The 20,207-nt window shown below is 48.6% G+C and overlaps 1 protein-coding gene and 1 pseudogene across 1 annotated transcript in view; one reads left to right on the plus strand and one right to left on the minus strand.

Annotated features, from left to right (window-relative positions):
• The window catches only part of LOC129016364 (uncharacterized), a 154,094-nt gene that overhangs the window by 89,850 nt on the left and 44,037 nt on the right, over positions 1 to 20,207 (minus strand). The window contains 7 exon segments of the mRNA XM_063654026.1: positions 6,183 to 6,262; positions 6,516 to 6,675; positions 8,578 to 8,741; positions 12,553 to 12,644; positions 13,699 to 13,881; positions 14,756 to 14,940; positions 16,123 to 16,278. Of these exon segments, the coding sequence (XP_063510096.1) occupies positions 6,183 to 6,262; positions 6,516 to 6,675; positions 8,578 to 8,741; positions 12,553 to 12,644; positions 13,699 to 13,881; positions 14,756 to 14,940; positions 16,123 to 16,278 (1,020 nt within the window).
• Positions 4,650 to 4,743, plus strand: LOC129016430 (small nucleolar RNA U13; annotated as a pseudogene).

Raw genomic sequence — 20,207 nt, forward strand, 5'->3', positions numbered from 1 at the left:
CAAAGTCCTCGTGAAGGCCAGCGAGGCCAGAACTTTCTCTGCTGGTCAGTGGTGCAGACCTGGCCACGGGAAGACACTGGCAGATGGGCCACGGGGACAGCTCACTACACACTCCACGGCCCCGCAAAGAAGATTCTCTGGAAAAGCCATGAGCAACTGCAAATATCATCTTTGATGGCCCCGCCGATCTGCAGGCTCCCCACCCCCACAGACCCGATGGCCACCAGTAGACGTCAAAACAAGACCCACTATTACCACACTGCCACTACTTAATGCTCTCTGTCCCCGATCTCCACAGATGTGTGTGCAGATATGTATGTATGAATGTGTGGATGTGTGTACAGATGTATCTGTAAATGGATGTGTGTGTATACAGGGGTGTGTGTATACAGGGGTGTGTGTATACAGGGGTGTGTGTATACAGGGGTGGGTGAATACAGTTGTATGTATGAATCTGTATATACACGGATGTGTCTGTATGTAGATGTGTGTATGGACATGTGCGTGAACGTATGTATACAGATGTGTAAAGAGGTGTATATATATGGATGTGTGTATATGAATGTATGCATACAGATATGTCTACATGTGGATTGTGTGAATATGGATGTGTATGGATGTGTGCGTATGGACATGTGAACAGATATGTATATATGGATGTGTGTGTGGATATATGTACAGATATGTATACATATGAATGTGTGTATATATGAACGTATATACAGATATGTCTATATATGGATGTTTGTGTGTGTGAATACGTGTGTATGCACGTGTGTGTGTATGGACATATATGTCTGTAAAGAGATGCATATATACGGATGCGTGCATATGAACGTGTACAGATATGTCCACATGTGGATTGTGTGAATATGGATGTATATGGACGTGTGTACCCCACGGACATGTGAAAAGATATGTATATATGTGGATGTGTGTATATGAATGTGCATACAGATATGTCTACATTTGAATGTGTGTGAATATGGAAGTGTACGGACTCTGTACAGACATGTGTACAGATGTCTATATATGCATGTGTGTATATACGAATGTATGTACAGATGTGTCTACATGTGGATGTTCGTGTGTGTAAATATGGACGTGTATATGATGTGGATGTGTATGGACATGTGTATGGGTATGTCATATGTGTATGGATGTACGTGTGTGCACACATGAATATACAGACACATCCTTATCCCTCCCTTTTTACAGAAACAGATGCTCGCTCTCCACTCTGCTCCCAGCTTTTCCTGCTGACAGGCACATTCTAGCGATGGCTTTCTCCAGTCTGTATCAGAGGCTGTGCAGTGCTCGTCAGAGCTTCCTCAAGGTTCACGTGAACAGGGTGAACACAGAATTTCTCACCCAAACCAGAACACTTTGCAGTTAAAGAGAACGCTAGTTGTAAATGTGTCAGGTCACCAGGCGTAAACTGGGGTCTCCAGGCAACCCAGGACCCAACCCCTGCACACTAGCACAAGGGGGCACTGAACAGAACACTCTTGCCTAAACCAACCTTAAATCCCATAAGCTTTGAGACAAGTTGAACCCAAGCTCTGGGACTTCATATTCATGAGCTCATCTGCCTCAGTTTCTTCATCTTGTATGGGGTTACAGAGAGGACTTGAAGGGGGGACCTCCTGTCTGCTGAAACAGGCTCCAGCAAGTTCCGGAGTTCCGGCTGTTACTGTAATTGTGATAAGTCTGGGGCAGGTGGAACTAGAATTTCTCCAAAGGCAAACATTTCCAGGCTGCAGGCACCTCTATAGGGACCAGCAGGAAGGTCCACGGGGAGGTAGAGGCAATCCGTGCTTATATATTTAGCAAACGACTAGAAGTTCGAGGGCCCCTGGGAATTCTGAAAATGAGGCATAAGTCTCACCCATTAGGCAGGTGGGGCTTTAGGAGGAAGACAGCTCTCCCCTGACATAGGTCTTCCCCCTACCCAGGCTGACGGCAGAGCTGGAAGTGGAGAACATATTTTTGCAGCAAGACATCCAGCTCCGGCTTCAGACGCTCCACTCCAGACCTCTCTGAGAAGACACTGGAAACTGAGGCAGAATCAGGCGATCCACTGCCGAAGGTGCCCAGCGATCATGCCTGGTGGGATCAAGTCTAAAGCTGCTATTTGTACCCTGGCTGGAGTGCAGTGGCATGATCTCGACTCACTGGAACCTCCACCTCCCAGATTCAAGCAATTCTCCTGCCTCAGCCTCCCAAGAAGCTGGGACTACAGGCATGCGCCACCACGCCCAGCTAATTTTTGTATTTTTAGTAGAGACAGGGTTTCACCATCCTGGTCAGGCTGGTCCCAAATTCCTCACCTCAAGTGATCCTCCCGCCTCAGCCTCCCAACATTTGCATACTTTTTGAAGTCACCGATCTGCCTGAAAAGTGGATGGAAGTTTTCAACCTTCTTCGCAGGATGGAGGGCAGACACAAAACTTCAACACAATGACAGGGGCTTCAAACGACTAAGTTCTGTCCAGGTACCCTTGGGTAAGAACACTAGAAAAGCACCTACTAAGATGAAAACGAGCCTAGACAACATAGTAAGACCTCATCTTCACAAAAAAAAAAAAAAGAAAAAGAAAAAGAAAAATAGAAGGGCATGGTGGCACAGGCCGTAGTCCCAGCTACTTGGGAGGCTGAGGCAAGAGGATCACTTGAGCCCAGGGGTTTGAGGCTGCAGTGATCTAGGATCACTGCACAGAATAAGACCTTGTAAAAGAAAGAGAAGGCGGGAGGTGGGCAGACAGGGAAAAGAGAAAGGGGTAAAGAGACTGGGAGAAGACATGGGAGAAAGTGGGCGAAAGAGGTGGGAAGAGGAAAAGAGAGGGACTAGAGGGAGGGAAACAGAGGGAGAGAAAGGAAAGAAAAGGAAGAAGGGAAGAAAAGAGAAAAGAGAAAAAACATATAAACCTTGTGGCCAGGGAATTCCATTGTTAAGAATTTGCTCTGCAGAGAGAACGGTGTTCACGCCAGAATATTTGTAAGAGCAGAAACCTGGAAAAGACTCAAGAGTCCTTCATTATTAAACTAGCCGAATAAATTCCATTCCACGGACTATTACACAGTAATTTGCACTACACAGGAGGCACTTATTTTCTTTAAAGTGGATATATTAACTCCATGTGCTGACTGTGTGCATAGATCATCTCAGAAAGGAATCACCAAAAAAACCCTAACAGTGGTTGGCTTTTAGGAGGGGTGGAAGAGAGGTTTTAAGTCTACACCAGCACCAACCAATAGAAGTTTCTGCAATGAGGACAATGTTTCAGGGCCACATGAAGCTGTGGAACACCTGAAATGTGGCCCATGCAGCCAAAGAACCAAATCTTTAATTTTCTTTAATTTTAATTCATTTAGATTTTTTTTTTTTTTTGAGATGGAGTCTCGCTCTGTTGCCCAGGCTGGACTAAAGTGGCATGATCTTGGTTCACTGCAACCTCCACCCCCCGTTCAAGCAATTCTCCTGCCTCAGCTTCCCAAGCAGCTGGGATTACGGGAGCCTGCCAACAAACCCGGCTACTTTTTGTATTTTTGGTAGAGATGGGGTTTCGCAATGTTGGTCAGGCTGGTCTTGAACTCCTGACCTCAGGTGAGCCACCTCTCTCGGCCTCCCAAAGTGCTGGGATTATAGGCGTGAGCCACCGCACCCGGCCTCACTTAGATTTCAATAAACATGTGTGCCACTGGCTACCATATGGGAGAGTCAGTTCTATCCCCTTTCATAGCTTTTGAAATTTGAATCATTTAAATGCATTGCCTATTTAATTGTAGAATTTAATAGTATTTAGATTGAATTAATCTCAATGAAATCTACAACAGAATTTAAATTGTATCAGCGCATGCTGGTCTAAAAAGATTGCCAAGGTATATATACGTATATGTGTATTACGTGTGTGTGTGTATATACAAGCGAGCTCGCGCACGCACACACACACACACACACACACAAACACACGTTTTTGAGACGGAGTCTCACTCTGCCGCCCAGACTGGAGTGCAATAGTACAAAATCGTCTCACTGCAACCTCTGCCTCCTGGGTTCAAAGGATTCTCCTGCCTCAGCCTCCCGAGTGGCTGGGATTACAGGCACACACCACCACACCCAGCTAATTTTTGTATTTTTAATAGAGCTGGGGTTTCACCATGTTGGCCAGGCTGGTCTCCAACTCCTGGCCCCAAGTGGTCCATCTGCCTTGGCCTCCCCAAGCGCTGGGATTACAGGCGTGAGCCACGGCACCTGGCTGCCAAGGTATATTTTTGAGTTAAAAAAAAGAAAAAAAAAGTCTTTACAGGTTAAAGAAAAAAAAAAAAACACAAAAACTGGGAAACTGGGAGTGGAGGCTCACACCTGTAATCCTAGCACTCTGGGAGGCCAAGCTGGGCAGATTGTGTGAGCCCAAGAGTCTGAGACAGCCTGGGCAACATAGTGAGACCCCATTTCTACAGAAATATAAAAAAATAGCCAAGCATGGTGGCACATGCCTGTAGTTCCAGCTACTTGGGAGGCTGAGGTGGGAGGATCGCTGGAGCCCAGGAGGTCAAGGCTGCAGTGAGCCATGTTTGCACCTCTGCACTCCAGCCTGAGTGACAGAGCAAGACCCTGCCTCAAAAAAAGAAAATAAAAATAAAAAAACAAAACTTAAGCATGACAATTGGGTTTTCATGCTATTGTATGATATGTGTGTCCCTCAAAACTTGTTACATCATCACATCACTCACCTGATGTGAAAAAGACAAAATAAAACCCAGAAACCCAAACTACAAATATTTGCAAATCTATAGGGTTACAGGTTGTACTGTGTCTCCCCGAAAGATGCTGAAGCCCCAAGCCGCAGGACCTGTGAACGTGACCTTATTTGGAAATAGGGTCTTCACACATGATTAAGCTAAGCTGAGGTGATGAGGGTGAACCCTAATCCCGTTTGCCTGGTGTCCTTATAAAAAGGGGATGTGTGGACACAGACACCTACAAAGGGAAGACTATGGGAAGACAGAGACAGAAGACCACCTGGTCCAAGCCAAGGAGCTCTGGAGGCTTCTAGAATCCAGGAGCGAGACCTGGGACAGATCCTCCCTGACAGCCTTCACCGGGGGGGAGAAAAAAAAAAACAAAAAAAAAACAACACCTCGATTTCAGACTCCTGGCCTCCAGAACTGTGAGAATAAATTCCTGTAGTTGAAGGCACACAGTTAGCGTACTTTGTTAGGGCAGCTCTGGGAAATGAATACAGATTTCTCAGGGCGTGCATCAGTACTTCTGTAGGAAATTTGGGACGTGGCATGCTCTAACTTACAATTTATACCTTTCTCTATTCTGAATTCTTTTTTTGAGAGATAGGGTCTTATTTTGTCACCCAGGATGGAGTGCAGTGGCAGAAGCATGGCTCACTGCAGCCTCGACCTTCTGGGCTCCAGCAATCTTCTTGCCTCAGTCTCCTGAGTAGCTGAGACTACAAGCAGATGCCACTGTGCCTAGGTAACTCTTTTTAATGTTTTGTAGAGACCAGGTCTTGCTATGTTGCCCAGGTTTATCTCGAACTCCTAGCCTCAAGTGATCCTCCCAAGTTAGCCTCCTAACTTTCTGTAATTACAGGTATAAGCCATCACATCTGGCTTTTTTTTTCTTTCTTTTTTTGAGACAGAGTCTTGCTCTGTTGCCCAGGCTGGAATGCAGTGGCATGATCTCAGCTCACTGAAACCTCTACCTCCTGGGTTCAAGTGATTCTTCTGCCTCAGTCTCCCAAGTAGCTCGGATTATAGGCACCCGCCACCACACCCAGCTAATTTTTGTATTTTTATCAGAGGCAGGGTTTCACCATTTGGCCAGGCTGGTCTCGAACTCCTGACTTCAGGTGATCCATCTGCTTCGACCTCCCAAAATGCTGGGATTACAAGTGTGAGCCACCGCATCCCACCTGAATTCTTAAAAGCATGTTTTTGTGTTATTAATATCCATTTTTAACATCAATGACGGTGGGATTTGAGCCCATTTTTTTCTTGTTTTTACATTTCTGGGTAACAGAACTAACACTTGTTAACTGGCAGGTAGAAAGGGAAGATCCCAGAGGTGGTGGCAATAGTTAACAGGGCTCTGGGACGGGGGCAGGAAATCCTTGGGGAGGTGGCAGGTGCAGAAACAGGTGGGCCAAGGGTGTGGAGCAAACCTTGATGTAGTAGACGTCCCTGTCATCCAGTACCAGCTCCAAGTGACCCGTGTGGGCACTCCCAAAAGCCTCCATCTTTCCTGGGGGTGCAAAACAAGAGTTTAGAGACAAGGGTTCAACATCTGGATCTGGCCCCTCCATCCCCCTGGGAGTACTGCCTGCCCTTTTTTTAATCTCTGTGCCTAAGATGCAGCACCTGTAAAATGGGGCTGGATTTAGTGCTGACCTCAGGAGATCACAGACAATTCTATGAGCCAGCTCACTGCAGGGGCCCTGCCCTGGGTGTGGCACCGAGCAAGGGGCGCAGTGAACAGGGAGGGACGTTGACATTACCGTCCAGCTCGATTTTCTTCTTGGGATGGAGAAGCTTGAGCCGGAACTTGCTCTGGGGCAAGCTGTAGCTGATGTCCACCCCGACGTCCCTCGGCACTTCTGACCCGGGCGTGCCCATGAAGACGTGGGCTGTGGCTTCTTGGGGGAACCAGCTGTCCTTCTGGAAATAGCAGAGTCTTCAAGATTGAGAGCCTCCACCTCTACCCTTCAGACACTCGCACTGTTCTCCTCACAATTCCCCAACCAGGAATTTCTCAGGCTTGAAAATCACCTGCAGAAGTGTAAAGCTCTGCAGAACAGCCCAGGACCATGTCCACAGGGTCGCAATTTATTCAGCAAACGGCCAGGGAGAAACGGCTGCTTCTGCAAGCTCTGCACTTCCTCGCTGTCACCTGAGGGCTCCAGAACATTGCCCTCCAGCACTGCCGCCAAAACTCCCAGCACCCTAGCCCAAAGGGGAACACACTCTGCAAGTACCTCGTGCTCTGGGGCTCCCTGTGGGACCAGGCTGAGGCTGCAACTTCACCTGAAATTGCACACCTCTCAGCATCTTCCCCCGGCCTTTCCTAATTTCTCCACTCTTTCTGGGTCCCCTGGAGCCTTTTCGTAACAAATCACTTGTACCCCAGTCCAAGGCTTGGGTCTCTTTTTGGGAAAGTGCAGCCTCAGCCACAAGCCCCGTTCTGAAATCCCACATCAACGTACATTTGTTCAACACCAACAGAGATGTGTGCTGCTGCGTGGAAGATGACTGAGCATGAGACACGCAGTCCCCGACCGCGTGGAGCCTACGTCCTAGAGAGGAGGCACAGGACCACCAGACACAATAACGCGCAAGACGGCAGCCGCCGGTGAGTGTGCTGGCAAAGTCAGTGGTTTAGGGGCCCTGACCGGGGCACTGGTCTAGACAGGGAGGCCCAGGAAGGCTGCCTCTGAGGGGTCCCATTGAGGGACACTTGAAAGGAGCTAGGGAGAGAGTTAGGTGGATATCCCGGACAAGAGTGTTCCTGGCAGGGGAAACACCCAGTGCAAAGGCCCTGGGGCGGGCATGTGCGTGGCCTTGAAAAAGGGGCCAGTGTGTCTTCAGGGCAGCGAGTCTGGAGGAGAGTCAGGGAAGGAGGCCAGCAGGGGCGGGACTGCCAAGGGCCTGTGGGTCATGGTGTCTGACTTCTACTCTAAGGGTAACAGGCACCATGGCGGGGCAGTAGAGGAGGGACACGATCCAGCTGGGATTGCAGAGGGCCCATGTGGCTGCTGGTGAAGATGGTAAGGAAATCAGAGTGGGAAGTGGAGGATCAGACAGGAGGCCACCGAGTGCCTCCTCTGGACCAGGTGCTGATGACACAGGAGTTAAGTAAAACAAACGCTTGTCAGGCGCGTTGGCTCACACCTGCAATCCCAGCATTTTTGAGAGGCCGAGGCGGGCGGATCACCTGAGGTCATAAGTTAGAGACCAGCCTGACCGACATGGAGAAACCCCATCTCTAATAAATTACAAAAAAATTAGCTGGGCGTGGTGGTGCATCCCTACAATCCCAGCTACTAGGGAGGCTGAGGCAGGATAATCGCTTGAACCTGGGAGGCAGAGGTTGCAGCGAGCCAAGATCATGCGATTGCACTCCAGCCTGGGCAACAAGAGTCTCTGTATCAAAAAACAAACAAAAAAAACCCTCAATCTGCTCCCAGAAACTGAGTCACCAGCGGAGAAGACAGACATTAACCAACTAGCTTCACTAAGAAACAGAAGTGATCAAAAGGGAAGAAACGTGGTTGTCTTAAGGCAAGTCACAAAAGAATATGATGTGCTCTGGGGTAACCTAGGCAGGCTTCCCTGAGGAAGTGACTCCTGAACTGAGATCTGAAGACTGATTTCCAGTTAATGCATCATACAGCCCCAGATGGAGAATCAGTATGTGCAAAGGTCCAGAAGAAACCTACAGCAAGACCAGCACAGCCCAATAGCCCCAGAGAGGAGCCCCACGTCCTTTAGGGTGAGCCCAGTGCTGACCTACGGAGACCCACAACATGGCTGAGAAACACGGGGCTGTTGTCTAGGGCCCACCTGGGGCTGCAGGGTATAGGCAGCTTCCAGCAGGTACTGTCGGAGCCCTGGGTCCTGTTTCTGCAGCGTCACGGCCGCAAACACAGGCAATGAGAGCAGGTAGGGCTGGCCAGGCACCGGCCAGGTCACTCCACTGCACAGCCGCCAGCCCCAGGTGTAGGACACTGCAGAGAGAGGTAAGCAGGCAGAACTGGTCAGTGGAGACTCAGAGGGCTCTGGGCATGGGTGCCCGCCGCTGCCACATCAGCAAAGAAAGCTCTTCTCTAATTTCTTCTGAGGAAAGGCACGATGTAGACAGGAATCCCGTGAGGCAGTGGTGTGTAAACCAGGGTTTCTCTGCCTCAGCATTACTGACATTTGGGGTCAGATCATCTTAGGTGGGGGCTGTCCTGTGCACTGTGGGATGTTTCGCTGAATCCTGGATCCCCATCCACTAGATGCCAGTAACCCCTATCAACAATCAAGTATTTCTGCACATATTACCAAATGTCTCCTAGGGGGTCAAAACTGCCCCAGCTGAGAACCCCTGGTAGACTTTTTTTTTTTTTTTTTCCAGACAGAGTCTCGCTCTGTCACCCAGGCTGGAGTACAGTGGCACAATCTCGGCTCACTGCAACCTCTGCCTCCCAAGTTCAAGTGATTCTCTTGCCTCAGCCTCCCAAGTAGCTGGGATTACAGGCGCATGCCACCACGCCTGGCTAATTTTTGTATTTTTAGTAAAGATGGGATTTTACCATATTGGCCAGGCTGGTCTTGAACTCCTGATCTCAGGTGATCTGCCTGCCTCAGCCTCCCAAAGTGCTGGGATTACAGGCGTGAGCTACCGTGCCCAGCCCCTGGTAGACTTTTTAAAAAGAGTGTCAGGCAATACTGTGTAGAACACAGGCTCTGGAGCAAGAATGCCTGGTTCAAATTCTAGCTCGGCCGCTTCCCAGCTCTGTGACCTTGGACAAATTACTTAACCTCTCTGGGTCTCAATGTTTCTTTTTCATTATCGTTGTTACTACTCCTCTGACTCACTGTAAGGGCCTCAGTGTTCCTCATCTTAAACTGCTAATGATAATAGTTCCTGCCTCACGGCGTAGCTGTGAGGATTAACAGGTCAGTAAGTGTTGAGAGCAGCACCAGGCCTACAGTGATGTCTTTGGTAGTAACACTTATCCCGATTATAAAAATATATTTGTTGGCTGGATGTGGTCACTCACACCTGTAATCTCAGCACTTTGGGAGGCCAAGGCGGGTGGATCACCTGAGGTCAAGAGTACAGGACCAGCCTGGCCAACATAGTAAAAGCCTGGCTCTACTAAAATTAAAAAAAATTAGCCGGGCGTGGTGGCAGGCACCTGTAATCTCAACGACTCAGGAGAATCGCTTAAACCCGGGAAGCAGAGGTTGCAGAGAGCCGAGATTGCGCCACTGCACTCCAGCCTGGGTGACAGAGGGACACTCTGTCTCAAAATAAATAAATAAATAAATTAATTAATTAAAATAAAATAAAATAAAAATGTACTTGTTGCAGGAAATTAGAAAAAAAATTAGAAAGCTCAGAAAGATTTCTAAAATTTTTTTCTGTATTATATATTAGTTTCATAAGTTTATTTACAATTCTAAATGCAACTTAAATGCAAAAAAGAAAAATTATCAAGAAGCAAAATTTGTATATCTTCATTAAATAGAGCCCTCCCCAACCTTACTCCAAAAAAAAAAAAAAAAAAAATTTCAAGATCTGCTATTATTTGGCACATTTACTTCCTGTCTTTCCACCCACTTGCGATCATATTCAGTGTTGCTGGCTTACACCTGACATTATTATTAAAGAAGTTTCTCATTAAAACAGCTCACTCATAATGGAGTTGAAAAGTTTGGGAAGCCAAAGCAGGTGGATCACGCGAGGTCAGGAGTTCAAGACCAGCCTGGCCAATGTGGTGAAACCCTGTCTCTACTAAAAATACAAAAATTAGCCGGGCTTGGTGGCAGGTACCTGTAGCCCCAGCTACTTGGGAGGCTGAGGCAGAAGAATTGCTTGAACCCAGGAGACAGAGGTTGCAGTGAGCCAAGACTGCACCATTGCACTCCAGCCTGGGCGACGAGAGTGAAACTCTGTCTCAAAAAAAAAAAAAAGTTATGCGATACGTCAATAACTTACCAACCCAGGAGCCAGCAAACATTCTTTGTAAAGGGCCAGATTGTTTGTTTGTTTAGTTAGTTACCTAGATAGCTAGCTAGAGACAGAATCCTCCTTGGTCACCCCGGCTTGAGTGCAGTGGCATAAACACAGCTCACTGTTGCCTCGACCTCCTGGGCTCAAGCGATCTTCCTGTCAGCCTTCCAAGTAGCTGGGACCACTGGTGCATGCCACCATGCCTGGCTAATTTGTTAATTTTTATTTTTGTAGAGACAAGGTCTCACTGTGTTACCCAGGCTAGTCTTGAACTCCTGGACTCAAGGAATCCTCTCACCTCAGCCTCCCGAAGTGCGGGGATTACAGGCGTGAGCTATCTGCCGGCCAGAGAGTCAATATTTTATGCTTTGCAGTCATAGAGTCTAGCTTGCAACTACTCAGCTGTGCTGTTGTGGGACAAAGTGGCTACAGGTGATATGCAAATGAAGGGGGTGTGCTGCGTTCCCATACCACTTTATTTCTGGACACTGAAATTTCAATTTCATGAAGTTTTCATGATATGAGATATTCTTCTTTTGACTCTTTTTAGCCACTTAATATAAGAACCTGCCCTTAGCTCACTGGCCTTTATAATTAGCTATTTTGCCTACTCTGGAATATTTGAGTTGCTTCCTATTTTTTGTTCTAAATAATGATGCAACGAACATCTTTGTGCAGAGCATTTTTAAGTGATTTTGGTTTGCTTTTATAGGGTAGAATTCTAGAAGCATTATCATTGACTGAAGTGGTTGGTAAAGGAAAATGAAGTTGGGTGCAGCGGCTCATGCCTGTAATCCCATTATTTTGAGAAGCCCAGGCAGGTAGATCACTTAAGCCCAGGAGTTTGAGACCAGCCTGGATAACATGGTGGAACCCTGTCTCTACAAAATACAAAAAAAAAAAAAAAAATTAGCTGGGCAGGGCGGCGAGTGCCTGTAGTCCCAGCTACTCAGGAGGCTGAGATGGGAGGATCACTTGAGCCTGGGCAGATGGAGGCTGCAGTGAGCCATGATTGCACCATTGCACTCCGGTCTGGGCGACAGAGACCTTGTCTCAATAATAATAATAAAAGTACCATCTCGGGATCCCAATTTGCTATGCCAAAAGGAAAAAATTAATCTGGAAGCTGAGTCATGCAAGAAGCTGCCTTTTCTTTTGTTCCTAAGCAGGTAGCTACAGATAAAAGGTTAAATATTTGCGCAGCTATTCTATGTTCACCTTATCTTATGTAAAGTGTTGATTTATTGAGCAAGTACGAGCATGTAAGTGACTATTCCCTTCCCTGTTCCTTTTCCCTTGCAGCCTGTGGATTCAGTCATGTGACCATACCCTCCCTCTTTCCCCTCCAGCCCGCTTTTCCCCTTTAAACAAAGGGAGGGAGAGCATTAGGACAAATACCTAATGCATGCGGGGCTTATAACCTAGATGATGGGTTGATGGATGCAGCAAACCACCATGGCACATGTATACCTACGTAACAAACCTGCATGTTCTGCACATGTATCCCAGAACTTAAAGTAAAATAAAAATAATAAATAAATAAATAAATATTGAAGCTTTCAGAATCATCTCTGGAAAAAGGCATAGACAACAGATTGCTCTGTGGATTTGTGTTCCTTTATTTCCAAGCACGTCCTTAACCTTGGCAAAGTAAACGTTTAAATTGATTGAAACCTGTCTCAGATACTTTTTGGTTTGCAGAATATGAATACTTTTAGGGCAGAAGAGCAACTGTGGGATCTGGAGCCGGCATTTTTCCCTTCAACCCTGGGATGCCCACCTTGGTACGATGGCATGGAGGCCCTGCTGCCTACCTTCCTCACCAGTACAGGACTGGACCTCAGAAGGGCCAGGGACATGTCTGAGGCTCCTCACGCCATCCCTGGTGATGAGGTACAGCTGAGAGCTGGGTAGGGAAAGAGGACAGTGTCAGACGTGTCATTTTCATTCATTCATTAGACAAGTAACACCTTGAGCTGCCAGAGCTTGGCACAGGGGCAAATTCTACCCTGAGCGGGGCCAGCCTTTGGGCAGTGCACACGCTGGTGGGGTGACACTCCATGGACACAGGGACAGATGCTGAGGACCACAGACAGTGACAAGTGCTGTGAGAAACCCACACGGAGGACAGCATGGCACAGGGCTGTCTCGGGGATAGAGCAGGGCCTCCTCTAGCTGGGGCAGGGGGAGTTCTCTGCAGAGGTAACTTTTGAGCAGAAATCCAAAGGATGAGAAGGAGCTATTGTTCCAGACAGAGGACACAGCAGGTGCAAAGGCCCTGGGGTAGGAACAAGTTGGCTGCTTTAGGAACATGGAAAGAAGGCTGGTGGGAGGGGGTCAGGATAGAGGGGGACAGTGAGTGAGGGGCAGGGAACAGGGGCAGATGCGAGGAGGGAGGAGGGAGATGGGCAGAGCCCCCATGGGGCAGGACAAGGGAAAGAATGCGGGTAGGTGGGGCAGCCTGGACTCTCACTCCCTCTAAAATTGCCCCTCTCCAAGAGTCACCTCCCTAGGGGTCACAGACAAGCATGCCCCAGAGGGACTCCAGGAAAGAGCTGAGGGGTCTGAAAGTTCTCCAGCTCTCACCTCTCAGCTGCCCACGGTCCCTGTCAGACACACCCACCCTTCACAGTCAACAGACACACATGCTCGTGGACACACACGCACTCCCACAACACACTCACTCCTCACTGACACACTCACGGACACACCCTCATGCACACAGCAGCTCACATGCACTCTCATATGTCTGATCATGTGTACTCAGACACAGGCTCATGGGTGTGCATACTAACACACATGCATACTAATGTCACATCCACACCCATGCACATCCCCATGCACACACGCAGACATGTGATCACACACTCACATGCATGCATGCACGCACACACACCACACACCTGCTCACCTGCACCCTCGCGCTCATGGTTCCCTTCCTGCCGGCACTGGGCACCCACCTGAAGCTGAGCAGCTCCATGGTCTCCTTGGGCGCGTTGAGATGCACCTTAAGGTCCCGGCCTTTCTGCACCTGGATCCCGCCATCCAGGCTGGCGGCACCGCGGACACTGGTCATCCATCTCAGCCCGGCCTGCCCCAGGGCACCTGCTGTGCCCATCTGAGCCGAGATCTGGAGCAGGGCACTGAGGGACAGGCATGTACCAGCTGCATCCCAAGGGCCCTGGGGCCACAGACCCCACCTGCCACCCCCAGCAGCCCCCTGCACTCCTGAGCCACAGCAGCCCCTCCACCACTGCCACCACAGCCACCCAGAGGCTGTACATGCACCAAGCACTTTCCAGTCCTCACCTGCACTAATCCCTCTTACGGATGGGGAAACTGAGGCTCAGAGAGGTGAAAGCACCTGCCTAGGTTCCATGACTGGGACAAAGCATGCGGCTGGGACATGTGAACCCCGGGTGTCTAAGTCCCAGCCCAGGCTCTTCACGCCAGAGAGCACCCAGCCTAGGGCATCCACATTCCCCATGTCAAACCCAGGGCCCAAGGACAGCTCAGCTGAGGGGCTGGGGACAGATGCTCAGCAGCACCATGACAGGTTCCAAAATCGGACAAGATATTGCACACATTCTGCTCTGGCGCTATGTGGCCCCAGGCTGTCAGTGTCCTCGCCTTGAACCTTGGTTTCTTCATCTGTCAGTGGGAATAAGAAGCACCAGGCTTGGTTGGTCGGGAGGGGGTCCCACGAGTTCAGTGAGCTCAAGGCTAGCTCCTCTCCTCCCTTCTGGGTGGGGTGGATGGAAGGGCATAGGGTTGTTGCCAGCCACCTCGCACTGCGGTGTGACCTTGAACACGTGACCGGACCTCTCTGAGCCTCAGCCTTCCCACCTGTAAAGTGGATCTAACCACCCAGTATCTCTGCACACAGTCTCTTGGCACAGGTGTTCTGCAGAATAGGGATCATCTCTTGCCCATATGGATGTCACCCAGGCCTCTGCAGCCCTCTGTAGGGATGGGATCCCACCACCTAACCTGTGCCAGCTCCCAGGAGCTAGATACCTGGGCTTGACATAACCATTCACAGAGAAATCCGAGCGCTGCTGGAAGTCAGCGGTTCCTCGGACCCGGATGCTGATGGCAGCCGAGGCGTTTAGGGTCAGCCGGGCAGGAAGGCCAGACACCGTGGGAAAGACCAGCTCCTCTGCGGCCAGGCTCAGCCTCCGGTTCATCTGCACCTCCTGCCTCTGCAGCCAAGAAACAATAAGGGGTGGCCGGGCGCGGTGGCTCACGCCTGTAATCCCAGCACTTTGGGAGGCCGAGGCGGGTGGATCACTTGAGCCCAGGAGTTCGAGATCAGCCTGGCCAACATGGGGAAACCCCGTCACTACTAAAAATACAAAAATTATCCAGGTGTGGTGATGCATGACTGTAATCCCAGCCACTTGGGAGGCTGAGGCAGGAGAGTTGCTTGAACCGGGGGGGCAGAAGTTACAGTGAGCTGAGACTGTGCCACTGCACTCCAGCCTGGGCAACACAGCAAGACTCCATCTCAAAAAAAGAAACAAACAAACCATAAGGGGACACGTGGCCACCCCTGCTGTGGGCCAGGAGCCCTCTGAGTACTGAGCACAAGAGATTTCATTTGTCCTCAGAGGGCACATGATCCCACTTTCTAGATGAGAAAACTGAGGCCACAAAGATAAATGTCCCACCAAGTCCCGGTAACTAGAAAGGGATGGAGCTAGGTATGAACCCAGGCAGTTTGCTTATGAGAAAAGGTCAGGGGTCAGGTTCAGTCAGGTGGGGAGGAACGTGGATCCTCCCTAAGATTCTAGGCAGTTAGTATGCACCGGGCAAGCTGAAAGCACCCTGCTGCATTTTCACCACATTAGTTCCTTTAATACAATTGCTCTATGAATGGATATTCTGTTTTTTTGTTTTGAGACAGTGTCTCGCTCTGTCACCCAGGCTGGAGTGCAGTGGTGCAGTCTTGGCTTGCTGCAACATCTGCCTCCCGAGTTCAAGCGATACTCCCGCCTCTGCCTCCCGAGGAGCTGGGACTACAGACGCCTGCCACCATGCCCGGCTAATTTTTGTGTTTTCAGTAAAGACAGGGTTTCACCATGTTGGCCAGGTTGGTCTCAAACTGCTGATCTCAGGTGATCCACCTGCCCCAGGCTCCTAAAGTGCTGGGATTACAGGCGTGAGCCACTTCGCCCAGCCAGATATTTTGTTATTTTTTATTTATTATCCCATTTCACAGATGCAGAAACTAAGGCCGTGGTAAGTGAATCAACAGCTTCGAGGAGGTAAACGAAAGAGCTGGGATTTGACCCTGGGCAGCCTGGCTCCAAATTTCATGCCCTTAAGTGCTTTGCCAAAGTGTCACAGGGCAGATGGCATGGACAGGGGCAGGCAGGAGCTACCTTCATGAGCTTGATGGCGAGCTCGGCCAGGTTCAGGGACCAGTGGTTCACGTGACTCCCCGTGGCTCCGCAGTTCACAAAGCTCAGTTCCTGCCCCAGCACCTTCATGCTCAGCTTGCATCGCAGAGCCTGCCGGGCCCCATGCCTCTGGGTCACCTGGGGGAGGTCACAAAGAATGGAGTCAGGGTTAGCAGAGTGATATGGTTTGGCTGTGTCCCCACCCAAATCTCATCTTGTAGCTCCCATAATTCCCACATGCTGTGGGAAGGACCCTATGTGAGACGACTGAATCACGGGGGCGGGTCCTTCCCGTGCTGTTAGCGTGATAGTGAATGGGGCTCAGGAGATCCTATGATTTTAAAAATGGGAGTTTCTCTGCACAAGCTCTTTCTTTGCCTGCTGTCATCCATGTAAGACGTGACTTCCTCTCCCTGCCTTTCACCATGATTTTGAGGCCTCCCCAGCCACTTGGAACTATAAATCTATTACATTTCTTTCTTTCATAAATTGCCCAATCTCTGGTATATCTTTATCAGGAGCATGAAAACGAACTAATACACAGGGCAAAGTGCCTGTACTTTGGGAGGCGGAAGGGTCTGAAGAGAAAGGTCAAGAACTTGTGGGGTCCAGATGAGGCTTGCAAAACTCCTAGAGCATGAACCAAATCCCAACCCCAGATGTGTTTTCTCTGACTTGCACAGTAGTGCCCAATGCTGAGAGTGTGTGTATGTTTTCATGAAGGTTTTATTTTAGGATAATTTTAGATTTACGGAAAAGTTGAAAACTGGCTTGGAATGGTAGCTCATGCCTCTAGTTCCAGCACTTGGGAGGCCAAGAAAAGAGGATCGCTTGAGGCCAGGAGTTTAAGACCGGCCTGGACAGCATATCGAGACCCTGTCTCTAAAAAATTAAAAAAAAAAAAAAGCCGGGTATGGTGGCACCCGCCTGTAGTTTCAGCTACTTGGGAAGCTGAGGTGGGAGGATCACTTGAGCCCAGGAGTTCAAGGCTGCAGTGAGCTATGATCATGCCACTACACTCCAGCCTGGACAACAGACAGAGCAAGACCCTGTCTCTGAAAAAAAGAAAAGAAAAGAAAAAAAGAAAATTTGCAAAGACAGTACAGAGAGTTCAAACTCCATGTATCCTTCAACTGATTTCCCCATTGTTAACATCTTACATCACCAGGATGCATGGTGCAAACTAACAAACCAACATTGGTATGTTTCTATCAACTCAACTCCAGAGTTCATTTACATTTCACCAGTTTTTCCATTAACATCCTCTTTCCGTCCTGAGATCCAATCCAGCAAACCCCACTGCATCTCGTTGCCGTATCTCCCTGGTCTCCGGTTAGTGGCAGTTTTTTAGTCTTTGATTGTTTTTCATGCCACGTATGTTCTTTATAAATTGAATTTGGAAATTGGGAGATTTTATATAAAACCCAGCTCTCTGGCTTCTCTATAAAGAGAAACATCGGGCTGCCCACCCTCCCCACAACAAGGGGCAACAAGGAACCAGAGCTGAGCAGTGGCTGCCACTTTAGCTGGGCCATGGGCTTCCTCTGTCTGCCACAGTCCCCACCACTCCCTATTGTCTCTCCGATACTGAGGCCAAGTATCTGCTGCCACTCATCATTGCGCTCATGCACAATGTTTCTCGGGATGTGAGTCTCTAGGAAAAGCGAGAAAATAACAGACAAAGGGAATTGTGCATTCTAAGAAAAACTGTTTATATCTAGCCGACCTCCCTCTTTCAAGTCTCTTGCTGCCCCCAGCTCTAGTCCAAGATGCTTTTAACAGCAAGGATTATTGCCCTGCTGTTCCCAAGCCCCAGGTTTACACTTGGTGGTTAGGAAACATGTAACCAAGTGAACCAACGCCCCAACCATCCACCTTGGTCACTATCAGATGTACATGGCAATGACATTTTATAGGAGCAAAATGTTGTCAATAATCTAAAACTCCATCAATGACAAAATGGTTATGTAAACTGTGGTCCCTACCCATAGGATGAATATTAAAATACCTACGAATGGTGAGCTTCTAGTAAGAAAACACTCAAGTGACAGTAAGAAGAGAAAAAGTAGGCTAAAGATATATACACCCTAAGACTAAGCAATTTCACTCCTAGGTGTACGCCCGACAGGTATGAATACACACGTTCCCTAAGAAGGCAGGCCCAAGAGTCTTCATAGCACTGTATGTATCAGCCAGCAACTGATGGATACAGAAATTGTTGTTTGTTCACACAATGGAATATACTATGCAGCTATGAAAAGGAACAAATTATAAGTACACACCACAGTATAGAGAAATCTCACCAATTTTAAACCAAAGTCAGACACAAAAAGAAGTACAGGAGCAGCACTATTCAGTCACAAAAAGGCAGAAACAACCCAAATGTCCATCAGTGAATGAATGGATAAACACATGTGGTACATTCATACAATGAAATATAACTTGACCTTAGATAGGAATGGAGTACTGAGCTATGCTACAATGTGGGTGAACTTCAAAAACACTAGGCTAAGAGGAAGAAGCCAGACACAAAGGTCACATATTATATGGTTCCATTTACATGAAATATCCAGAAGAGGTAAATCCATAGAGAAAGGAAGCAAGTTGGTGGCTGTTGGACGCTAGGAGGAGGGGCTGCTGGGGAGTGACTCTTTCATGGGTGCAGTGTCTCTTTTGGGGGTGATAAAAATGTTCTGGAACCAGACAGAAGTGGTGGTGGCAAACATGGTGAATGTACTAAATACCATGGAATTGTTCACTCTTTTTTTTTGAGATGAAGTCTCACTCTTGCCGCCCAAGCTGGAGTGCAATGGTGCAATCTTGGTTCACTGCAACCTCTGCCTCTTGGGTTCAAGCGATTCTCCTGCCTCAGTCTCTTGAGTAGGTGGGATTATAAACGCCTGCCACCACACCTGGCTAATTTTTGTATTTTTAGTAGAGATGGGGTTTCACCATGTTGGCCAGGCTGGTCTAGAACACCTCATCTCAGGCAATCCGCCCACCTCAGCCTCCCAAAGTGCTGGGATTGCAGGCATGAGCCACGGCACCCAGCCCTATTCGATTTTTCATTTTTATTTTTTTGAGACAGAGTCTCGCTCTGTCACCCAGGCTGGAGTGCAGTGGTGCTATCTTGGCTCTCGGCAACCTCTCCCTCCCGGTTTTAAGTGATTCTCCTGCCTCAGCCTCCAGAATATCTGAGATTACAGGCGCACACCACCATGCCCAGCAAATTGTTTTGTGTCTTTAGTAGAGACAGGGTATCACTATGTTGACCCGGCTGGTCTCGAACTCTTGAGCTCAAGTTATCCACCCACCTTGGCCTCCCAAAGTGCTGGGATTACAGACATGAGCCACCATGCCCGGCCAATTGCTCACTTTAAAATGGTTATTTTTACATATGAGAATTTCATCTCTTAAAAAAAAAAAAAGGAGTATACGGTGAATGATTCCATTTATAAAAAGTTTACAAAATGAACTGGATGTGACCTCTACTGCCAACCAAACTGGAGTAATGAAGACTGGGTTCAACCTCCCACGTGGAGCAGCTGGTAACCCAGATGACACAGGCTCAACAATGGTTCCCAAGACACAGACATCAGGCAACCCAAGACGATGAACCCCAAGAGATGGAAACAAGCAAGATGAGCCCAGCTTCCCGCCTGGAGACAGTGTCCAGGCTGTGGTGCAAGGAGGGGGAATGGAGGCTGAGCCGGGTGACTCCCTGAACTGAGGAGCTAGGGGTATGGGGAGACCCTGGCAGCTGGACTTTGCAGGACAGGATGCCAGAGATGAGAGAGCTGAACAGAGAGCGTGCTCGGAGGTCTGCAGAAGGTCCTGTGAGAATCTCTGTAACATCCCATCAGGCAAAAATTTCTGAGCTGTAACAGTCAAAGCTCTATCAGCCAAAGAAACTAATAAACTTGACTTCATGAAAATTAAGACTTCCTCCTATTTTTTGGAAGACACCATTGTAAGAACAAAAAGAAACACCACAGACTGGGAGAAAATATTTCTGAGTTACACATCTGATGAAGAACTTGTTTCTGGTCAGGTGTGGTGGGTCACAC

This window comes from Pongo pygmaeus, chromosome 18 (genome assembly GCF_028885625.2).
Source record: "Pongo pygmaeus isolate AG05252 chromosome 18, NHGRI_mPonPyg2-v2.0_pri, whole genome shotgun sequence".
In the NCBI taxonomy this organism is placed as follows: Eukaryota; Metazoa; Chordata; class Mammalia; order Primates; family Hominidae; genus Pongo; species Pongo pygmaeus.